This window comes from Hibiscus syriacus, unplaced genomic scaffold, assembly GCF_006381635.1.
Source record: "Hibiscus syriacus cultivar Baekdansim isolate YM2019G1 unplaced genomic scaffold, ASM638163v2 tig00111200_pilon, whole genome shotgun sequence".
NCBI lineage: Eukaryota > Viridiplantae > Streptophyta > Magnoliopsida > Malvales > Malvaceae > Hibiscus > Hibiscus syriacus.
In genome coordinates, this window is record NW_024063016.1 from 499937 (window position 1) to 525892 (window position 25956).

Below are 25956 nucleotides of genomic sequence, written 5' to 3' on the forward strand. Positions count from 1 at the left end.
GTTCGTTTATTACTTGCATGCGCCCAGTTATTATAATTGATAGAGCACATTTGAAAGGTCGATACCTTGGATTAAACTTATTAGCAGTAGTCATGGATGCTAAAAATGGGATACTGCCAATAGTTTACGGGATTGGCAAATCTGAAACTTCTTATTCATGGACATGGTTTATAGGGCATATTAAGGATTGCATAGGTCCTATTAAAAATCTGACAATCATATCCGATAGGGCAAGCTCAATTGACAACGTTGTTAGAAGGTGTTTCCCAGATGTTTTTTTATGGACTTTATGGTGTTCATTTGTATAGAAATATAAAATCAAGGTTTGCTGGTATAAAAAATCACAAATGGACATACTGGAAGGCTGTAAAAGCTTATTGGGAAGTGGATTTTAATAAGCATATAAATTGTTTAAGACATGCTTTGCCTCAATGTGCTCAAACACTAGAAGATGTCAGGTTTGAAAGATGGTCAAGAGTACATCAACTTGGAGCAAGATATGGTTTCATGACGTCTAATAGTGCAGAATCAATCAACGCTCTAAGTCGTCATTCCCAGAAATTACCCATTATTATGCTAATGAAGTTTTTTTGAGCCTCTATTCAACAGTGGTACTACAAGAAAAGAAACCATGCAGGTATTATTTCTTTAAATTTGTAACTTATCATATTTATATATTTTACTAAGTATTATTTATTTAAATTTACAAGAACATTTGAACGTCGTGTTACACCATGGACTGAAAAAAAGATAACGAAACGTGTTGTGAAGTCAACGTCCTGGAGAGTTGAACCATGTTCAAACACTTTGTTTGAAGTATTGGATAATAACTTAAATGAGCTTTTCGATATAAATGCAAAGACGTGTAGTTGTATGAAATGGAAAACATTTGGTTATCCGTGTGGCCATGTTATAAAAGTTGTTCTTCATCTAAACCAAGATGATTCAAGCACATACGCTATGGATTGCTACACTACAGAAGTATATCGACAGACTTATGACGAGATTGTCTACCCTATTCCACATCCTTCTGAGTGGGACATACCAGATGACTTACAAACAGTTTTGCCACCAGTCATGGACAGCAGACTACCTGGCCGACCAAAAAATCACGATCGTATACCGTCTAATGGTGAAGAGAAGAGGATATCGACATGTAGTTAGTGCAAGGAAAGTGGTCATACAAGGTTGACCTGTGGATCACCAGTGCCATCACAATCATCTTTCCTCTACCAAAATATGGATCCTCATCAAAATCCAAAGCTCATATGGTGCCAAGTAAAAGGAAATCAAAATCGCAATCAAAATCAAAATCCCAATCACAACCGGTTTCACCTTTTGGGACTTATTAACTTAGGTGATTTTTAAATGCAAATGTTGTATTATGTGTATTTTATGTGTGAATGCATACATTTTCAGTTAGACATTCATTAGTAACTTGAGTTTGAACATTGCTATGATCTATTCAGTTGTTATCACTTATCAGATTATTGTCTGTTATCTTTTTGAAGGTGTTTTCCTTGAATTCGCAACGCGAAAGTCAAATTCACGTTGTGATTTTTTGTTGCGATTGTTGCGAAAGTCAAATTCGCGTTGCGATTGTTGCGAAAATCAAATTCGAAACGCGAAATTAAAATTTGCAACGCGAAAAATCGCAACGCGCATTTGACTTTCGCAACCATCGCAACGCAAAATCGCGTTGCGAATTTGATTTTCACGTTTCGAAAGTGTACCTTCAACAGGTCTTTTTTGCCTTCAACATAATGCAGATTGAAATTTTCTTTAAAAACAAATCAACTTTTACAAATCAATTAAACAAGCAAAAAAACAATTCCTATTTACACATCTAAAAAAACAAATCAACAGCTGGTTGTTTATGCACAAATACATCAATTTCACGCAGCTCACTTCAGGATTAACCTGCAGAAACCAAACATTTGCTCAAAAAACACTTTCTACACATCTAAAACCAACAAACAACAAATTATCTAAGTACTTAACCAAACATTTTCAAACCAACAAATAGTATATGTTAACAACACTTGCTCAAACTTACCAATTTGTGTTGTTTATGCACACTTTCAGCACGCGGATATAGGTAGGCAACGTCTCGCATATATCGTTCTAGCCATAAAATGCCGAAACCACAAGCCTACTACACCTCTATCTCTATATGTGGGAGGTAGAAACTATTTACTTCTTGTCGTCAAACATTCCAAGCACATGCATACGAGAGGACCACAATCCCCTCTGGCTCCCTCTGTTTGTTGTGGCGCTGTCTCGTCTCTGATCATTGTAACTATGAACTTCTTTGGCTTCTTGTTTCCAGAATTAGTCCAATAATCAATCGCATCCAAGTATTTAGCCAAATGAGCGCTCTATCCCTTACAAATAATATCTCTCAGATCAGACAATGGTATGTAATTCAACATGATGTCATATACTATCGTCTTCAGGGATGGGAGCTGAAGCTCGACGAGAAGCCAATGACGGCGTTCCATAACAGGGATAAATACATGCAATCATAAATAATAATTCAATTGCATACATCAAATAAAATTTGTGAACACCTTTAAAATATTCAAAAATAAATACTAACCTTATCGACCTCCCACCACGCAGGATAAAGTTTAGCTTTTCCATTACCCAACACATATGAAGCATCTCTCTGATCCTTCAAGTGAGCTACGTGAAAAAACGAAGGCATAATAGTCCATCGCGTATTTTTTATTTTCTTCAATTTCCTTATTATCAGAAGACGTGACACCCATGCATCAATATGTTGTTTTATAAAAAATACATATATTAGTGAATTTAATAAATTTAAAAAATTAATCAAAATGCAATATAAGAAGAATATAAGACTTAACCCCCATTCGAAATAGTCATTGTCTTTAACCCTTAATAAAACACCCCACCAAGACCGATCAAGAAACAAATGCATATCATCGTCAAGTTTGCATATGTCAGCGTAACACCCCTAGGTCCGCTCATGTAGATAAAAATCAATTGTGGTCTTAGCCCAAAGGGTATTATCCTTAATTGTGTCCGATAGTGTTCTCCTCTCCACTTCAGATACCGAAATAGTACTGATTGGTAAATAATACGAAAGTCAACTCGAATCCATCATATCGGGCACGTGAGGGGGTTTATCAATATGCCATGTGAATTGGACTCTTGAACGGTGGGAGGGGCCTCTTGAACGATGAGAGGGGCCTCTTGAACGGTGGGAGGGCCTCTTGAAAGATAGGGGGCCTCTTGAACGATGACAGGTGAATCGGGCTTCTTCTTATGGATTCTTGGAAGTATTGGGCTAAAAGGAGATAATGGCACGTGCACGACGTCTGATGCGTGAACCCGTCGTGCAAGAAAACCTCATTCGTAACAATCTCACGTAGAGCGGCTACCTCATCACGTAAAGTAGATACCTCACCACGTAAAGCACCATTGTCATCGCGTAAAACCTCTACCTCACCACGTAAAGACCGTACCTCATCACACCATGCACCATTATCGTCACGTAAAGTACTGACCTCCTCACGCAAAGCACTGACCTCATCGCGTAACTCTCCTAACTCATCCCGTGGAGGTGGAGAACATGGAGAAAAATGTCGTAGCATCTTTGTCGGTCGTCTATCATGAGGTGATAGTGGAGAAGAGGCTCGATGATGTGATGGAATAGGTGATGGCTCTCGTTGTGGAGGTGTATAATCGGCTCTATATCGGCTAGATCAGGTGATGGCTCTCGAAGTGGGGGGTGTTCATCATCCGTGCCATCAAAAAAATGCTTACTAGCTTGCCACCAATCAGTGGCAAGCTCAGCCTCTGTGGGTGTCAGCCTCTGTGGGTGTCAGCCTCTGTAATGGATAGTTGGCCTCCTAACAATATAAAAGCTCAAACAAAGTTAAACGTCTACTAGTAATAACTTGTTTATATATGGTAGTATTTGTGTTAACTTACATCATTCATCGTCGTATATGGTAGTAACTCTTCCCAATCCAACAGCCGGATCCTCCTCCAGGAAATAGCCCTAGGAATATTATTTGAATCTTTGATTGCATATGTCTGCATGCTGGGAAAAGCCTCAAATATCCAAATCTACAAACAATATAATACACAAACATTAGTAATTTTTAAATAATTAATTATAATTTTGGAAACATTATATAGAAATTCTTATCTTAAAAGCCCAAATAAAGTTTGCCAAAGTTTATTTGGAACCATGGCCACGCAAACTTTTTCGGTCCTCAAAGGCATATGACAACTTTTTCCATGTAGCTTTCCATAGATATGAACCCCACGGAAAGGTGTTCCATGCTTTTATATCCTCTACAATTAATATTAGGTCCTTATAAATAGGTTGTCTGGCCTCTTTGCCTAAAAAATCGGCATGCAAAAGTAATAAAAGGCATACTCGAACAACATCGAGGTCATCCATCCGAGTAAAACCATCTTTAACAAGTAATCTTTTCAAGTCGTCGACGTGTAAACTAGGCTTCACCTTTACCAGCTCAGGAAAAACCCGAGATAACGGGCGGGCGATATGACTAGTGTACTGACCTACTTCATCGTGTCTGAAGCGTAAACCAATGATTAAGCAAAACTTCTCCCGCCCAAAACAAGTATACGCCGGTGGAAAATGAAACTATATCTCTTCATCACCACGTTGTATCCTCTCGGGTAGATCATTAGTCATGGTCTGAATAAACAAATGGGTCAACATAGCATCTCCACCTGGATGTTGTACTTTCAGTCATGGCCCGAAGCAAGTATCCTCAAACAATTTTCTTTGTACAGGTGTAAGTGTCGACGCTATTATAGTGGCTAGGCTTAATTTATTCCTTAGAGTGAAGCCGAATGAAGCCGAAAAAATTCTAACAAAAACAAAACAATAAACATACCAGTTAGATATACCAAAAACTACAAATTATACACTATAAATAGACATGATATTAAATAGTGAAAACAAAGTCAAATATGTTTCAAACTAGCACTGTATTCACCCACGTCATTATTCTATCATAGTTCACAAAATGCATCAGATAACATTCCAGAAGTAATCACTTATATAAACATTTAAATGGACAACATATAGGTTTAGTGTAGGTTCAATGACAATATAAAGAGTAGTAGTTTATTCTTGAAACTTAAATTCGCAACACTGTGAAGTTAGTATTTGTCTTTTTTTTTGGTTGAAGTAATACAATTCATTCAGTTTCAATTTGCAGAAGAAGAGTAGTTTCTAAAACTTAAAATCGCAACGCAAAAATGAAAATTGAAACTTGAATGAATTGCATTACTTCAACCAAAAGACAAAACAAAGACAAATACTAACTTCACAGGGTTAAAGACTAAACAGTTTAGCAGTATTGGCAGCAACTGAATAAATTTACTAAGCAATCTAAGTGAAATGGTTAATCTATTATTAAAGAAATTACCAGAAAATTTATCATCAATTTAATATGAAAAATCTAATAATAATAATATAAATTTCAAAATAAAAAAATTTAAAAAAAACTAACCCTCGGTGGTGATTTTCCATTTGTGACCATGAATGGTTGTGAGAGTGGCTCTGAGATGGAGATAGACGGATTTCGCCGAGATAGGGACAGATTTCGTGGAGCTGGGACGAATGTCACCGTAGAGAGTGAGAGATGGATGGACTAAGTTTGATTTAGGGTTTTAGGTTATGATTTGCGATATATTGTTTACATTTGTGTTGCGAAATTAATATTGTGTTTCGAATTCAAAAATAAAATTTGCGTTGCGAAAATAAACGCGCTTTGCGAATTTAACTTCTGTGTTGCGAATTTGACTTCTGTGTTGTGAATTACAAATTCGCGTTGCGATTTACAGATTCGCGTTGCGAATTTTTTGGTCATTTTCGCAAATCCAAAAAGTTGGTTAAAATCATATATTATAACATTTTCGGTCACTGAAGTTATTTTCTCTTATTGTAATATTGCCCCAAATCAGATTGGCAATAAAATACATCAAAGTGTACACGCAGGACTCCCTTGCGTCTAAGAAAAGCAAGTGAAGGTCTTGTGTTAGACATAACATGAGGATCATCCAACATGGACAAGTTTTAAGAGTATAATTTAATATTTCAATTAATGATCACGTGTATGCAGATATGAGGTTCTCGATACATCAATAAATTATCGCGTTCTCAATAGTTTAAAACATAAATTTGATTTGATTCCACACCCTCGCAGCCTAGAAAGCGCGAGATTTTTCTATGTGTCTTTTCAACATACCTCGCGTTGTATACGGCGCGAATTTCATTTCTCCTCACTTCCGAGGGGTGCGAGAACACCTATAAATAAGGCCCCGCAATACTGAATTATTCACACCTTTCTTACAAAATATATCTCTCTCATATGTTCTCTCTTATCTATTCCATTACGATTATTATGGCAGGATACTAAGGCTTGATCCGTTTCACGTGATCTCATGGCTATATTCTTCTGTATTTACACAAAGCCGATTTTGGTTACGTTTGCACTATAATTAGTGGTACAAAGTTGCATCCTCTATTGATAAATGCATTGCTAGAACGGTGGAGACCAAAGACACACACGTTTCATTTTCCTTGTGTTGACCCTTGAAGATATTGCATTCCATTTTGGGTTGACTGTTGACGGAACGACTATTATCGTTGGATGAAAGAAATATCCAGATTAAATTTTTGGACGATAATGTTTTGTAACTACCCTCCAATACTGCTCCAGTAATTGAGGTGATTTTTGAAATATATGTTTATTTATTTTAATTTTTTATTCATAATATTGAAATTTTATTTTAGTTTATGTTATTGTAATTTTTTACGATAATATTTTAATTTATTTGCACCATTTTTATTTTCTAACGATTTTTTCGTGCTCATGTTTTACGAGTTATTGGGGGATCTTGTGCCTGATAAATCTCAGAACAAAGTGCATCTAATGTGGTTGTGTCATTTACACGTTTTACGAAACTCTAAATATAAGAGTTAGGGATCGACACTGTTGGCCTTTTTGTTTCGAGAGCACTGTTGGCCTTTTGTTTCGAGAGCTATGTAAAATTGTTGATCCAAACAAACAAGTAATTAGAGGTTGTTTGATGTCGTTACAATCGAGGGCTTGGTTTGAATGGTTTTTACTATTTATTCCTACACAGCTGACACCATTGAATTCCACTACTTCAAAGATAATTAAAATAAACTATGTTTATATATTAGATTATTATATATTTTTTAGGGTTTTACAAATAATTATATTTTGTTATATGAATGATTGGTGGGACTGTTACACTAACTCATAATCACCTACCAAGAACTCTGTGTGATTTTAGATTGTTGATTCATAAGATAACAAACGATATAATCGATTTTATTTTTTTGTAATTTAAAAATCAATTTTTAATTTGAGTTTGTCTAACCTAGTTTTAAAAATATTGTGTAGTTCTTGTCGACGACGTACAATGATCATGTTATTAGTCATGTACTCCAGCTGAAATAGGTCTCAGTTGGATGTTTAGATGTTGATGGTCCCATTGGTATATGTAATAGTCAAGTGACTTCATGTCGATCGTGTGCTATGACAATTTAACTTTGTCTAAATGATTCTGCTACCATCACAAAACTTGACACCTTGCATCAGTAACGCGATAGGGGAAAAACGGATGTTAAATGGAAGATGTATCATGCAAAATGGGTGATGCAGTGGCTGGCGATATACATAGGTTGCTTGTTTGTCAACCCATCTTCGACTGAATTGTTTCAAATGATTGCATGATATGGTAGAAACAATATAGGAAGCCACATATACTGATGAGGAAGATCGAGCATGAGAAATTTATGTGTCTCCCCAAAACCGTCTGTCGACGCAACGTGGTGCTAGAGGTGGAGAGGAATCAAGCTGGAGTAGAATAAGACAAGCTCTAGCCTCACCATCGAGAATGACACAGCCACCTGCAGAGTCATCACTATGACATCAAATATCGCTAACACCTCATGCATTCGCTTACTCGACTTAGTCAATATTTCAACATATGACGCATACAACAAAAGGCTTTATCAAGGCATTTCTTTCTTATCCGACGGTTTTGTTGTCCCTTCATATATTGCCTCATGCACCAGTTCAACCATATTAATGTCACCCTCTATATACGTTCCACCATCAGCAATAGACTTCGGCTCTGGCAGTGTTGAGCAAACGCTGCCACAAAACATGTTTTACACCGGTCTTGATCCCAGTGCCAATGGTGGTACTGGACTATAGATGGCGATGGAGGCGATGATGATATTGGTGGTGGTGGGTGGTGGTGGTGGTGAAGGTAATGATGTTGTTGATGGTGATGCTGATGAAGATAGATTGATTCATAGGAATCCTCATTGAACTCGTCATCTACCATAATGCAGTATGAGTGGATATAGCATCGTTAGTTCTTTTTTCTTGAATAAAAAATATGTAATGTTTGAAAAACCTTATTGTTTTAGTTAATCGAATTTTAGTTTCTTTTTTTAAAATAGTATTTGAATATGATGTTCAATTTTTTAAATTATTAATTAAGTTTCGATAGATCAAATATTCAAAAATATCAATCAATTATCCTTTAACAATATGATAATTTATTTAAATACTGATTTATAAACATAAAAAAAAGAAGGGTTAACTACATGGAAAATCACTTACGTTATGTTTTGTTCATTTTTATCACTGATTTCAAAAAGCATAAGATATGGTCACTTTCATTTTTATTTAATTAAGATGTGGTCACCCAAGTTAACTGTCGTTAACAATAGTTAAATATTTTGATATAATCACATATTTGGTCCCTATTATTTACATATTCTCTCAATTTAGTCCTACTTTTAATAAGTTAAAATAAATTTATTCTTATTTTACAACTCCGAGTTGACTTAGAATTTTTTGAGTCTAGTCGAGTCAAATTTTTGAGTTTATGTTTAAATTTAATTATAATATTTATAATATTAGATATTTTTTATTCCAATTTAAATGATCTTTTATAACAATATACAATACATGTGTATTTCTCATTTTTTTATATGTAATATACATTTATGATACAAAGTCGAGACTCAACTCAAACTTGAAAATCAATCCACTAATTACTAAAATATTTCGAGTTTTTCGAGTTGTATTTTACAACTTTGCTTGAACTTGAAATTTTTCGAGTCAAGTCGGTTTATGAAAGTTAATCCTCTAACCAAACGGTGACACGTGGCATTAGGGGTGAGTGAAATTCGACTCGACTCGAAGAATCAATTTTTTGACTCGACTTTGAAAACTTGAATTTAATTAACTTCGAGTTGTAATTTCATAAACCCAACTCGACTCGAAAAAAATTTCAAGTTCATACCGAGTTGTAAAATACAACTCAAATAATTGAAAATTTTAGTAATTAGTGGATTGGTTTTCAAGTTTGAGTTGAGTCTCTCGACTTTGTATCATAAATATATGTCCATATGAAAAAACAATATATGAAGAAATACACATGTATTGTATATGGTTATAAAAGATCATTTAAATGGAATCAAATAATATTATAAATATTTATAACTAAATTGAAACAGAAACTCAAAAATTTGACTCGACTCGACTCAAAAAAATTATAAGTCAACCGAGTGTAGAGTTTTTAAGTTCTATTGAAATCAAATCATAACTCATCTTTCTTGATCTTGGCATTGAATGGAGTGTAGAAATAAGTTCCCGAATAGAACACAACTGTAGAAAATCTTGACATTAAATTTTTTTACGAAGTTATGCATTCAATATGGTTATGGTTCGTATTTCTAGATTTTTTTATCAAAACACACGCCTTCCATAACGCGAGGCAAAACATGTCAAATAAAATGTGTACGTTAAAGGTGATGCCACATCAAGAATATCTGATGAACTCGCTTTCTATTAAACGCGAGGTTTTGTTAGGTTAGGAATTATGGAGCTGCTACGTCAAGAATCTCCGTGGATCTCGTATATATAAAACGCAAGGTGTCAATTCAAAAGAAAACACTTTTACAGGACGCGGGGTCATCTCTATATAATGCATCCTCTTGTGGAATCATAATTATAACATGGGGTCTCTACTTATAAGGGGCTCCTCTTCTTGTGGCATGACTTGCCACGAAACTTAGAGATCATTATCCAATATTGGTGCTATAAGTTATGCCATCTGAAGAGAATCTCTTTTATAAGACGTCGCCTTTTGAAATTCACGGGTAAATCTGTCACATTTCTTCGGTCAAACATGACCTTATCGAGAAATTCTTATTTCATCAAATCGGCTTTCACATGGACATGGTAGATTTTCATTTAATAACACCCTTAAAAGGCATCCTCTTCTAGTGGCATCCTCAAACCAGTCGTCCATCCAAATAAAATGTAATTGGAGTGTCTGATTCACTTCCATCAAATTCGTTGGTAATTCTTCAACCTTCTTCAACATAAGTAACCTGAAATTCTCGAGAAACTTATTGTTTCTCAAAAGGCATCCTCTTTTGGATGCATATCTTCTTCCATTAAACCATTCGTAGATCTGAAAAAACAAGTTATCAGAGGGACGAGGTTGTTGTTGTAATCGTGGGCATGGTCTCTGAATTCCATTTTATGCCCGATTCACTCCATCAACTCGTCGGTTTCATGAACCTTCTTCAACACAAATAACCTGACATTCTCGAGAAAATTATTGTTTCTAAAAAGGCATCCTCTTCCGGTGGCATCCTCCATCCAATAACCCATGATTTCCCTTGTACATGAAATTCGAGAAACTTCTCGTTCCATCAAACTAAGATCAAACATAGCATAAAATATTACTTCGTTTTCAATTTATGTACCATAATTATGGAATTTTATTTTCTAATATTAAAATTTATGTTATTTTAATTTTGGGTATTATATTTTGTTATGTTATTTTGTGTTTTTAATTCTAAGACGAGGATTTAGTCGAACACAGAGAAAGAACTGTAAAGCCAGAATTATGTACTACTTTTTTAATTAATAAAATATATTCATTAATTTCAAAAAAAATTGTTTCGAACCATTTTGAATGCGATTTTTACACCGCATAGAATATCTCCTATGTGTCGATACTAGCCTCAATTAAAACATAAGTATCAACTACCCTCTAATCTTATAAATGAAGAAAATTCCTAACTAACTTCCCAAAAATACTCCCTGAACATGCCTATTGAGTCATGTTAGCATCTTCTTCGTATAGAAATCCAAGCTTTGGAACCATTTGACGCAATTTTTACCCCATTTACATGTCTCGTATGTGTCGATATTACTCTCAATTGTAAGATAAGTTACAATACTACGCCTAATCTTATAAATTATGAAATTCTTGAGATTTATTACCGAAAAAGCTCCTTGAATATGCCTATCAACCCATTTTAACATTTTCTTAATGCACAAAACAAGCTTTGAAACCATCAACGCGATTTTTAACCTGCTTACAATATTTCGTATGTCTCGATATTGACTTCAGTTGAAAGATAAATTTGTATGTTATGCCTCTAATCTTATAAATTATGAAAATTTTGAGATTAAATACCCGAAAATACTCCTCAAACATGCATATAAGCACTTGCGATTTGGGCTGGAAACTACATACCTCGCATTTTGTATAACACGAGGTATGCGAAATACCACTAGTAATAAATTTCTCTGGACGTTTGAATATCTTGGGAACCTCGCATTCTGCATAACGCGAGGTCGTTAATTTAAATATTAAATTGCATTCTTTGAAAAGTTTGTCCAGTTTGAATAATGTTGGATTAAAATCCATATTTTTGGGCACATATGTATAAGTACAATGTTATCTTGAAGTATGACACAAAAGTAAGTGACTAATTATATTACATGTGTTATATGTATTAAAGTGTCATGGAATCAAAGTGTAGATACCATAAGTTGTATTTATAATTTGATGAGGGCAAAATTTTAAATACTTAAAAGATTGACCTAATATTCAATCTATATAAGAGGTAGTGGTCCCAAAAAAATAGGTTAACTTGTATTACTCTTATCCCGTCAAAGAGTTTTTACGGCAAGAGAAACCCTATCTTCTTGGAAGATCACAGATAAAGAAAGACTTGAATATTTCAACCTATCAATTAATTCAGGTATGTTTCTGCAAATCTAATATTTATTCTTAATGGTTGACATGATTAGATTCTAATTAATTATGATTTAGTTTTAACAAATAAACCTCACGCTTTGTATAACACGAGGCCTTCACTCGCTTTTCTTAAGACTCGTGACAATCTTACGTGTACAATTTAGAAATATTTTTAATAAATTTGGTTTAGGGTACTGTTAAAAAATAATTTTCTCGGTGTTTTTTAAAGTAATAAGCATAGAAAGAAAATAATAGAATAGATAAAACAATCAATAAGCTGCCAAAATAATCACATTTGACATCTGGCCTACCATCCTTATTTCCACGTCTTCTATGATTCATGTTGAGGCATCTTTTTTCCTTGGTTAGTACAATAATTTAGCACACTTGGACCTTTAAATTAATGATTTATATTTGATATATTATATATAATAAAATATATACTCCTTAAAAATCAAATTATAGAAACTCTAGTAGTTATCTAGTGTTAGTTAACTTTTTCCTTTTATGTCTAAGTTAGATACTTAGTACAATAAATTATAAACATATTTGTCCACAATAGTTAATTCTATAAAGTAATATTTTTTACATTTTATTATTTATTAGTAATATATAATTTATATCTTATGAAATAATTATAATTAAATCATGCTGCTATGAGAGAAAGGAGCAAGTGTCTCATATCAACATAACATTGTCTGTAGTTATGCTTTACAAGGGCCAATGATATTATTTAGGGGAGGGGTACTAAGATAATAGATCAAGCTTTAATTTTTTTCTTCCAAGTGTCGTGTACAATGTAAATTGTTTTTTTAAGGTAAATGATTTAGATATGTATTATCCAAAACAAAGAAATATCTACCAATTATTTAATGGTTTTTCGCGCGACAATTAGAGATGAGTGTCTAATCGAGTCAAATTGACATAAAATTTTTTGAGTTATTTGAGTTAAACAGTTCTATTTTATAATTCGAAATTGATTGAAAATTTTTTCGAGTTAAGTCAAGTTGAGCCGAGTTGAATTTTTGAGTTTCTATTTAAATTTAATTATAAATATTTATATAGATATAGTACATTACATATGAAAATCAATTTACATATTTATAATATTGCTTTTTAAGTTTTCATATGTAAGGTACATATATCATATATAGTGGAGGACGTCGACTCAAACTTAAAAACAATTCACTAATTATTAAATATTTTAAGTTATTCGAGTTACTATTTGAGTTGTATTTGACAACTCGATTTGAACTTTGAATTTTCTCAAGTTGAGTTTATGAAATTAAAGCTTAAATTTTATTTGAGTCAAGTTTTTTCTATTCAAGCCGAGTTGAAAAAATAACTTTTTGAGTCAAGTCGAGTTTTACTCGCCCTTAATAACAGTAATCAATTTTTCACAAATAATTTTAATTTATTGTTATATTTTATTTTAAAATATTGATCATCGTTAATGTTTGATAAAAACATTTTAATTTAAAAACATTTGTCTCCTAATACTTTATGTGCTTGACGAGGACGAGTATATTATTAAATGCAACTGACTAATATATATCTTTAGAAGAATTCAATTCCACACCAAATTGAAAACATTTGTTATTTCTTTTTTGGAGGTGAAAAAACTGCCTTGGAGATAAACAAGTGCTGTAATCCAACAAATCCAATCGTATAGAAAGTTATCCAACCTTTGTCAAAAAAAAGTTAATGCAAAATGTGTTACTAGTCTGATAAAAAAATAAAATGGAAGAAAAGGAAAATAATTTGGACAGCCACAGTAACTTTAACCTTATTTTTAATTATAAGTGGCTAATTTTATTAAAAAATATATCTAGAAATAATAAAATTTACGATCATAATCGTAAATTAAATATATAATTAAAATATATTTTATAACCTTACAAGAAACTAGTTACTTAAAATTATACAACGACAACAGAAGGTAAAGATTAAAACTCAACCAAATAACTCTAACAAAAGATACAAACATATATGACTATATCGACAAACGAACCATGAAATGAAATTAAGATATTGAAAGACCACTGACAAATCACAAATCAGAGTTGAGCGACGTGAGAAAACTATCCACGAACGTAACTGTGTATCCAAATACAATCCGAAGGTCCAAAGCAGTGGAGGTCACTAAAATAACAAATAAATATCAGCTTGATCAATCGTAGCGATTTTGAATTAAAGCCTGAAAAAGAGATAAACATAAAAATGTGCAAATGACCGATAAAAATAATTGAAACGTGTCAAAAGAAAGAAGAAGAAGAAGATTTGAAACTTAATTATATTATTTTAGCTCATATCATACGAGTTCAAATAATAAATTAGAGATGAAAAATAAAAGGTTTGGATAAATTATATGCATGTTAAAATAACCAGATATTAGATAAATTATAGATGAAAAATAAATTAAAGAAAAAAATACTCGTTTAAATAATAAAAATTTCTTTGTAATTGAATAAATGATTCACAAATTAAGTTAATTGGTTTGGATTATTATTTAATTGTGTCCAAAGTGAAAATTAAATTAATAAATTATTATTTAAAATATGGAATTGAGAATTAAAATAGTAATTAATAGTTTTTATTTATTCTATCCTATGTTGATGTGTGCTTGTTTTTTTATTCATTTTATCTTATGTTTAGTTAGTTCATATTTAGTTCTCATGATATCTACCAATATCAATTCAATTATATTGATATATATGGTTAGAACTGGAGAAGAAATCTCTTGGACCACTAAAATGCGAAGAAGCCATGTGGACATTCCCTCATACATTCAATAATTATTTCTTGTGGGGTCAAGAGTGATATATTTTTACTATAAATAGGAGCCATTTGAAGCTGCTTTCTTGCCACACTGGTAATCGGAAGAAAATTTTCTTTTCAGTATTTGAAACTCGTAGACAATGAGCACTGCTGGTCAGGTTATCCGTTGCAAAGGTGATGATCAGCTTCATCATATCTCCTCTCTCTCCCTTACCCCCAAACAATTACAATTGATTCCTTGTTTTCTTTGTGAATTGAGTTTTAATTAAGTTAATATTGTTATTTTTATATTCGTGTTGTGATTTCTCTATTTTTATTTTCTCTTTCAATAATACAATTTTTAAAATTTGAATTGAAAATTGTTTTTCAAGAATGCAATACAACGCGTCTTATTTTCTCTTATTGCTCGAATTCTAGATTTCTAGGAAAAACAATACTCCTACTAATCACTAAGATGGTTTGATGTTTGATGGGTTTATATTGAAATGAATTAAAAACTTAAAGTGAAAAATGAAATGTAAAAATATTGAATGTAGCTGCGGTAGCATGGGAGGCTGGGAAGCCACTGTCGATAGAAGAAGTGGAAGTGGCACCACCCCAAAAGGATGAAGTCCGTATTAAGATTCTCTTCACTGCTTTATGTCACACTGATGTCTACTACTGGGAGTGCAAGGTCTGTCTTATTTCTTCCATTTCTACTTATTATTCATTTTGATTCTACATACAATGAATATTATTGCAGTTTGCAGTAAATATTATCAAACGAAGAAAAAAATCAAATTCCAAAGTAACAATAATTATAGTATATTGGTATCGTTACTTAATCATATTTAATGAATTAATTCTACTATTACTTGGTAGCAAATATCTTTTTATTAATTAAGATTATATTTAAATAATATAATATGGTTGTATGAAAATATAGTTATTATCTTAGTGTCATTCTTTCACATAATTACTACAAATTTTAATTATGAAGATATATTTAATAAACATATTATAATTACATCTTAATTCTTCATGTCATGTATATTGTACAAATGATAATGTCAATCAAACTAAACTCAATCAAAAAATAAACAAAAATTAAAACATAATATACAAAAGTTGATGTTATAAAAAATTAAATTATGAACACAAGTTATTGATGTTTATTTAAAATTCTAATAATAATAAAGGAAATTGAAGAATATAAAGGAAATTGACAAGATCTTAAATCATAATGATTGTTCAAACATGATATAATTATATAATTAAACTCAAATTTAATTTTAAGTTGACTCTCCAAACAAATATTAAATAATTTGTGAAAGAACTGTTCATTTTTTATTGAAAAATGCTTGTACTTCGTATTGGACTGAGATATATCTGTATAAGCGGTAATTAAACTAATGTGTTGTTCTTCGATTTGGTAGGGTTACACTCCTCTGTTTCCTCGCATACTTGGTCATGAGGCCTCAGGGTATGAAAGCTTACCCTTCTTTATATAATCTATAAATTACATTTTTATAAATCATGTATTAAATTTGAAGGTTTAGATTCTATATACCGATCATACATGAAATATAAACCTGATTCGTGTGAACTTGACTGCTTAGGATCGTGGAGAGTGTAGGTGAGGGCGTGACCGACGTGAAACCGGGAGATCATGTGCTCCCTATCTTCACCGGAGAGTGCAAGCAATGTCGCCACTGCCTGTCCGAAGAAAGCAATAACATGTGCGATCTCCTTCGTATTAACTGCGACCGAGGTGTTATGCTCGCAGACGGCAAGACCCGATTTTCCATCAACGGCAAGCCAATCTACCACTTCGTTGGAACCTCTACTTTTAGCCAATATACTGTAGTCCATGTTGGCCAGGTTGCTAAGATCAATCCCACCGCCCCGCTCGACAAAGTCTGCCCTATTAGCTGCGGAATATGTACTGGTTTTGGGGCCACTGTCAATGTTGCTAAACCCAAAAAGGGTCAAACTGTTGCAATTTTCGGACTGGGTGCTGTTGGCCTTGCTGTGAGTTATTATTATTTCTTCTATTTGGTGTATGTGTTGGATTGACTTTGATTCTTTTACATACACTATGAATTAGGCTGCTGAAGGTGCAAGGATTTGTGGGGCATCTCGAATCATCGCTGTCGATCTGAATCCGAGAAGATTCGAAGAAGGTAGCATAGCATCATCTGTTTAACTGATGGGGTTCCCTGGTTTGAGTAAAATTACTAATATAATTTGCTTATATTTCTTCTTTTTCTTGATTCCAGCTAAGAGGTTTGGGATTACAGAATTTGTGAATCCAAAAGACTACGACAAGCCTGTTCAAGAGGTTGTTTTGTTTTCAACGTGCAATTTGGATAATAGAGACAATTTTGTGCTACAGAGAATAACATAGTTTACTGCCAATAATCAGGTGATCGTTGAGATGACCGGCGGAGGAGTGGATCGCAGTGTCGAGTGTACTGGGAGCGTCCAGGCCATGATTTCGGCATTCGAATGCGTCCATGATGTACTTAGCTGTTGCATTTATAGTCACTTTTAGCTCAAAATTTATATAGACACATACATATGCTTGTTCTTCGATTTCAGGGTTGGGGTGTTTGTGTGCTTGTTGGTGTGCCGAAGAAAGACGATGCATTCAAGACCCATCCAATGAATCTACTGAGTGAGAGGACCCTCAAGGGTGCTTTCTACGGCAACTACAAACCGCGCACTGATATTCCCATGGTTGTCGACAAATACTTGAACAAGGTGATGAGATTTTAATCATACCTTAATAAGTTCTGCATTTTTAATTACTTGGTGATGATGATTTTGTTGATGTTGTTGCAGGAGCTGGGGCTGGATATGGACAAGTTCATCACTCACTCTGTCCCTTTTGCCGACATCAACAAGGCTTTCGACTACATGCTGCAAGGCATAGGTCTGAGATGCATGATTCATTTGGATGCTTAAGCAAGTAGTGCTGTGCTGCTGCATATTGATCTATTTGTGGATCAGAAGTCTACCTTGTATTGTACTGTGTGATATTTTGTGTCTACTTTCCCAGTTATCAAGAGTGCTCTTGTCAATATAAAACTCTAAACTACATAGAGTTTTATATTATGTGCTGAGAGAATAAGCAAGTTATGTTGTGTGAGTGAAATAAATTTCTACTTCTGAGATTTTCCAAACTTCAATCACCAATAAACCTTTCTTTTGGGAATTAAGTGAATGGATCATATAAAGAAGTTACTTGAGAATATTTTTTTATGAAAAGACCAATAAATTTGAAAATTATAAAATTTCTAAATAATTAAATATATATTTTAAATAATTTAGAGTGATTATAAAATAGTATTTGTTTAGAAAATAATTAGATATTTTAAATATAAGTAATGGTGAATGAAACATATTTTTCACAATCATTGAAATAACTAAACATCAAACAATTAAATATAGATTGTCATCGTTATTGGTATAACATATAAAAGAACATAAAATCAAAAATAATTAAGATTTCAATATATTTTAATTAAAGGTGGGTAGTAATCTAAATATTCTTAACATTATATAAATTGTACCCAAAAAAGACATTATATAAAAATATTAAAGAATGTTAAATAACAAAAGAAATAAGGGAACATGATAGGAGCCTTTTTGTAGTGAGAGTTGTGTAATCTCTTCGGCATTAGGATTGGTAACAAGTTTCAAATGACTTGACTCTCATTCTAAGTTAACAAAGAATGGACCTATGGGTTTGTTTGCATCGTAAAACACTTCTCAAAATTTCCTTGTTTTTTGCTGAAGCCATTTGAAAATCCAAACTTTTTTCCTACATAAAAAAGCATCACGAATACAGATTCGAAATTTAGTCCTAAAATCAGAAGAGTTAGCAAAATTATAAATTGTACAATGGATATAAATTTGAACATGCAAAACAGTCTTTCCCTATAGAATGGTCAACATAGAAATAGATGAAAAGACTAAGCCTATGGATTTGCCGGAGAAGCACCGGTGAACGGTGATACAAGAAAACAGAATATCAGTTTCTTTATTCAATATGGATTATCTCCCTTTTGGGTTACAATGATATTGGGTATTTATAGCCCAAACCCAGACTAATAATAGGCGAACAACCTAACAATTTAACAGAAGCAAAATGATCAAGCAAACTTATGATCATTCAGCACTCTGCTGTCAGCTAATGAGCTGATACCCAGAACTAAACGAAGACCAAAAATGCAAACATTTTCTTCTTCATCTTCCTCATTCATCTTCTCCACTGCACCCTTTATCTTTCCTTGCTCTTCTTTATTCTTTCCCATCCTTCTTATTTTCAGCTTCTAAAAAGCTGCTACTGGCTTGATCAATGTCTCGCTTCTTCCTTTCCTTGAACAACTGATCAACTAATGACTTTATGTACATATGGAGTTTTGACAGAGTACCGGAAAGAAGTTTTCTTCAGATTTCTTTCTTTCTTCTTCATCTTCTACTTCTTGATCAATATCTATGCATTTTCTTTTCTTGACCAACCGATCAGTTATGTACATCTGCTATTTTGGTAGTGTATTGGAAAGAAGCTTATTTCAGCTTTCTTTGTTCTTCTACTACTATTTCTTCTTGATCAGTTTCTATGCATTTTCCTTGCCTTGAACAACCGATCAGTGGCATACATCTGCTATTTTGGCAGTGTACTGGAAAGAAGCTTTTTTCTTCTTCATTGATTTTGCTTAGAATTCTAGATGAACAAAACTAACAATTCCGATCAAAACGACCAGCACTCACCAGTTTGCAGCAATAATTGAGGACAGGAACCAGATTACACTGATAGTAACACACATCAATAAGCTGAATAGCTGATAATAACACATTCAACTTCCAGAAAATCTATGTTGACAGCAGTTTAGATCAGAAAATCTCTATCACAACCAGTAGTACCAGAAGAGTTCGAAGCAGGACTTGACGAAGAACACCCTACAAACTATCCTCTAACCAACGAAGATTGATAAATATCAGTGAATCCAAAAATAAAACTCCATCATCCATTCAAGAATTGGCAAAAGAGTATTAATCTTGACTGCACATATGCACAAATGAACAAGAAAGAGGGTCTTGTACAAATATATAATTAATTATCCGAATTCTTATCATACTTTAGTGCTTTATAATTTTTAATACAAATCTGAATCAAAATTATGATTCCCACGAAAATATTAATTTCAGAGTAAATATTTAGTTACGGGCCAAAATATATAACTTTTATAAATTACATTTTTGGTCCTTAAACTTTTTCAAATTTATACTTTAGTCACCACACTTTCAAAACGTACATTTTGTCACTAGCCAAAATTTGGGGTATTACAATTCTACCCCTTAAAGAAAATTTGTCCTTGAATTTTCAAAACATACCAGATTAGAACAATAAGGAAACTACATTCTTATATTCTCTTCTCTTTCACAAACTTCCTCGATCTTATGCTTTACTAAGGGAAACAAAACTTTAATAAACGGGTTCATCTTATTCCTTAATCTTTTGAATTCATGTGCTATTATCTTTACTAATATTTCTTCACATATCAAACCTATTTGATTGTCCTATGAATTAATAATTCTCAAGCTCGTTTCCCTTTAATCAACTTGTAATATTATAACACCCCAACCCATACCCGACCCGGATACTAGTTCGAGGTGTCATATTGACTTTTCAAACTTTGACTCTTGACAAAATTCAAAGAATATTTAAAGCTTTAATTAAAGTAAAAACAATTTATTTACATAACTTGACCACAATAACTAAAATTAATCAGAGCATATTAACTCAATTCTTTAGTACATGCCAATTATATTCAAGTATAACCAAAAATCATTTAAATCATCTATTTTCTTATCTGAAATTTGTAAGGGAGATGCTGGCCTGTCTTGCTCTCTTAGCTTTTCTTCTAGCTTTCTGAAACCTACGTGTGAAACACTCACACGCTAAGTCGATGACTTAGTGAGGCAAATAAAAATTATAATGCACTTGATAACATTTAACAATGCATGCATGTTTCATTCTATCATGCTATACTAAATCACCTTATTTCATTATAGCATACAAAATCATATCAGATTACTTAACAAAATATACCTACATACACATAAAGCATCATCAACAGTTTATCTTTTAATCACATACTTTTATACTTAACCCCTTAATCAAACAATATACACACACACAACATTTATCATATCACAAACATATATTTGTTATTATCTCCTGATTAGCCCATGGACGTATGTGAGAACTATAGGTATGTGAGTCTATAGAGGTTGTGCACTAATGCTGTCATAACAGCTCGTATAATTGCACCGAAGTGCCACGTAGACTTGCACTGGAGTGCCGCGTAGAATTTCACCATAGTGTCATATAATAATGTCCATAAGGACCACATATCATTCCTTAAGAATCATATACATATACTAGGGATCAAGTATGTGTCTCACAAGACTTCACACATGTTCCAAAGAATATATATATATATATATATATATATATATATATATATATATATATATCCCGAAGGACCGCATAGGAAATTCCTTAAGAATCATATACATATGCTAAGGACCAAATATGTGTTGCAAAGGACCTCATAGATGTTCCATAGGATACCTATATGTCCCGAAGGACCGCACAGACCCTCGACTCTTGGCATGTCAACTATACCCCAAAGCTCTCAAGACACATAACATGGGCACTATCTTTTATATCCTTGCGCATATTCATGTAAACATATCACATATTCATATAAGCTCGTAGCTTTATTCACACATACATGTAATCACGTAGTTCACTTACACATAGAACATTTTCATGTAATTCACAGATATCCCTTAGCTTATATCTCTTGATCATTTAATCATAACTTCTTATCACATATCTCATAGTCATGTCTTCATATATTCAATTCATCACACAGGCTCATAGTTTCTGGTCATATTATTCACATTCTCTGACTTATCTCTTATGATCTGGTAATCACTACACTTATTTCATATAACTTATTACCGAATAATTCACATATAAACACCTAGATCACTTTCACATAGCTTATATAAGTTTCCTGAATCCTTTCATATTACCTGATAACGTATATCATATAGGTATATAATAACTTATCTCATTTCGTCTACTTTATGCTTTATTTCTTTATATTCCCTTAGATTATATAACTAATGTCGTATTTCTAAACATATATATACACTTAATCATATTTTATTTATATACTACTTTAATCCATTTAATTAATTCAATTTTCATACATTCCTTATAACCTTTTCATATAACCCCATAGATCTTTAACATATAATTCCATAGATCTTTAGCATATAATTTATCATATATGTATACATATCAGCGCTTTATATTCAAGTTCCCTAATAGATATATTATTCTCATTCCATTCTATAATTCAATCTTATTTAGTTTCCTCAATTCTCATTAAATCAAATAACTCTATTTTACTAATTCTCATAACCATGTATTTCACATAGTCTTATATTTCATTGTCTTATTACTTATATTTATTCTCCTATGATTCTTCATAAACCTCTATTTCCATTTCCCTATATCTCTTGACTTATCTTCTATATTTATATAATTTCATAACTTATTTGATATTCTCTTATTAACACTTACTAGTGTGTGTACATAAACCACATAGCACATACAAACCATATCAATTCATATAATCAAGCATACATACACTCATATTCAACTTATGCCTTTAATCATGAATTCATATGTAACTCTTCAGGAAATAGACTCATCGCAAGTCTTCTTCCCATCACCCATCACCCATCATATGCTATTGAATATGCACTCACCTGGCCTCACTAGTCAATTCCAATCTCTTATCTTTCCCTTTGATCGATCTTACTTGACAATGATTCTGGAACTCGTTCAGGCTTTGAATCTACATAATTATACATTTTCAAGACAATTATTAGATACATACACCTTGTAATTTGATACTAGCAACTTAAACGAACTTAATAAACCCATATTCACATTTTTCCTTAGGGGTGCATCGATGCACTATAGGTGCATCGATACACAAAATGGCTTCGAATTTTCATGCATCGATGCATCCCCTTAATGCATCGATGCACCTTCAAAATTTGTCTTGGTGCATCAGTGCACACTCAAACTGCATCGATTCATTCCAGGTATTCGGTGTTCTTCTTTTAAGAGTGCATCGGTACATATTGAATGTGTACCGATGCATCATGCCCAGAAATTGTATTCAAGCCCGAAAATCATCAACTCTTCACTCAATTCTTCTATTTTAAGCCCCTAACATGTCATTAAACTCAACTACCACTTTATAAACCAACTTATATCCATATAAGCTATCTTTATCTTTCATATCTCTTCATGATTCTTAAAATTAAGAATCATTCCCAATTTTCCATGTTATCCAAACTTTGATTTAATACTTATAACTTCTTATTCACACCTATGACAAGTCAAATTCCATCACCACATTCATTTATTAACTCTTTTTCAGAAATTCACTTTGAAACTCATTTTCTTTAATCTTTCGTAACTCCTCTATGTTTTGATTTCTAAGATAACTTAAGCTTCCTTAAGATTAATTATTATCTAATGATCAAAGCCCAACCTTTAAATCCACAAATAATCAAGAGTTCATAAAACTCACCTTATCTCTTGAAGCTCACGGCTGTAGAAAAAGAAGAAAGAAAGAAAGCTTTGGAGAATTCTCTCCTCTCCCACGTGCTTATTACCTTTTATAAAGGGAAATAAAATCTTTCTTGAGAAATGACCATAATACCCTTATTACTTCCAAACTTTGTTATTAAATCCAACACCAACATTTTTTTCCATTAAAATCCCTAAACTTTTAATCTTTCTGAGATTGGTCACTAAATTACCAAAAATTCCATTTTGGTCATTGACCCGACTTTTGGGATGTTACAAATCTCCCCTCCCAAAATGATACTTTGAGAAACATTTTTCACCAACTTGGTAATTGATCGCTTTTCCTTTTCACATTTCAATAAGGCTTCTTTCAGTCGATAACTATATTAAGATTATCCTAAATAATATTTACTTTATCTTCCAGCTCTTTAACCGATCATGGACAACTATGAATTGATCCTTAAGCTCGAACTAATTCAATGATATTCAACATTTTCTTCTTTATAAGGTTTTGTAACAACTCATCTTAAATCTTTCTTGATAACTGTTATTATAGGAAAATTCTGCTAAAAACAAATACTTTTTCCATAGTCCTTTGAATTTAATCACACTTATGCCCTTAGCATATCTTTTAAAGTCTGAATAGTCGTGTCTGACTTTTTTCTGTCTAAGGATGGAAAACAACACTGATATTCAGTTGAATTCCCATACTTAATGCAAAGACTTCCAAATTCTGTAAGTAAATTTTGGATCTTTATTAGTTATTATCGAGATAAATATTTAGTGTGATTGAATAACTTAACTTTTATACCATTTATCTTACTTATCCACAATGGGATAATAAACGTAACACAACAACTATTAACTCCAGCTCATAAATAGGATAATTTCCTTTATGAGTCTTATGCTTTCTCGAAACATAAGTCACCACTTTTACTTTTTGCATTAATATGTATCCTAAATCATCATGAAATGTGTCACTATAAGATTGTATGATTTACCACAATTTTCTTACTCTGGCAATCCACACTACCCAAAAAGAAGTAATATCTTGTTTTAATCCATACATTACAAAATTATTTCATTTGTACCAAAAGAAACTACACTTGAATACAAATCTAATCATATAGGGAACCCTTTCTAGTTCAACTTATACAATTTATGACGAATATTTTAATCCAACTTATAGAATCTATTTTGAGCAGAATCTGCTACCCCTCTTTCTGACCTATCTCCAATTAAAAATTTATATCTTCTAGCATACAATTCAGACACAAGTTCAGTTTGTTTTACAAAAAAAAAAAAAACTAGATCAACTTATAATTCCAATGGTATAGGAATCACTTTCTAGTACCTTCTATAGAATTTATGGCAATATTTTAAAGATACCTTCAATAACAAAAAAATTTGGCAGATTTTACTATTCCGCATCTTTAACTTTCTTGACACTTGTAAATCCATAGAAAGACACGTCTTTTCTCCTAATACTTGATCAAAGGAGAGAAAATCATCGAGAAGTTTTTCACATACTTTCGATAATATCCACCCATATCATAAATTAATCATCCAAACATGTTTTCATGAACTTTTATACTAAATGATAGATAATTTTAATTAGAATAATTCTCTATCTGATAGATTCACCCAAAAATAAATCGAATAAGCCATAAAATCAAAAAAAAAAAAACTTCCTTTACCTACTATGAAGGTCACGGCTGAAAAAGAGAGAAGAAGCAGAAATTTCTTGATTTTTCCTTCAATTATGGCTTGATACACATGGCTTTATCCCGTTATAAATGAATTTAAAATTCATTTAAATTTAGTTTACTATTTTCCCATTAATGGAACTTGATAACAACAACTTTATCACTCCATGACATCGTCCCTTACCTCGTATTATCCATAACAAAATATATCCTTCAAGTTCTTCCTTCAACAAGTTATCACTATCAATTGATTGTTTCACAGTAGCTTTTGATTCAAGACATTTATATTCGCTCTTGGTTTCAGGCAATGCAGCAAGTCGCTCCATGTCGAGAAAACCATCCAGTAGATCAATCTCAACAGAAGAACTGGGAACATGTCTGTTGACCTTTTAATTTTTGAATTGATCAAGTTCAGCAATTAAGGCTGAGGCCCATGTATCTGACTGATCATCCGTGAGGGATTCAACATAAGTTGAGGCAGGTGCGGTTATTTCGGTATTAACAGAGCATGATTGACAACCTCTGGCTTTAAGTCCTCAACACTCGGCCTCGAGCTTTGCTACCTTCTTCACGCTTTCCACCTGTTGTTTGCTCGCTGTTTCGGCTGCTTGAATGCTTAAGTCTCTTTCAATTGTTCTGAATTCCATCTCCTCCAAATACGAAGAGAGCTCA

General features: G+C 32.7%; 1 protein-coding gene across 1 annotated transcript; it reads left to right on the forward strand.

Moving 5' to 3' along the window:
- The first annotated feature begins 14975 nt into the window (after window positions 1-14975).
- Window positions 14976-18016, forward strand: LOC120155677 (alcohol dehydrogenase class-P-like). The gene is made up of 9 exons (XM_039167175.1): window positions 14976-15078; window positions 15441-15577; window positions 16320-16366; window positions 16503-16914; window positions 16991-17066; window positions 17163-17224; window positions 17309-17404; window positions 17485-17646; window positions 17728-18016. Exons 1-9 carry the CDS (start codon window positions 15045-15047, stop codon window positions 17848-17850), a joined length of 1149 nt encoding a protein of 382 aa, XP_039023106.1. The 5' UTR covers window positions 14976-15044; the 3' UTR covers window positions 17851-18016.
- Window positions 18017-25956: the final 7940 nt, after the last annotated feature.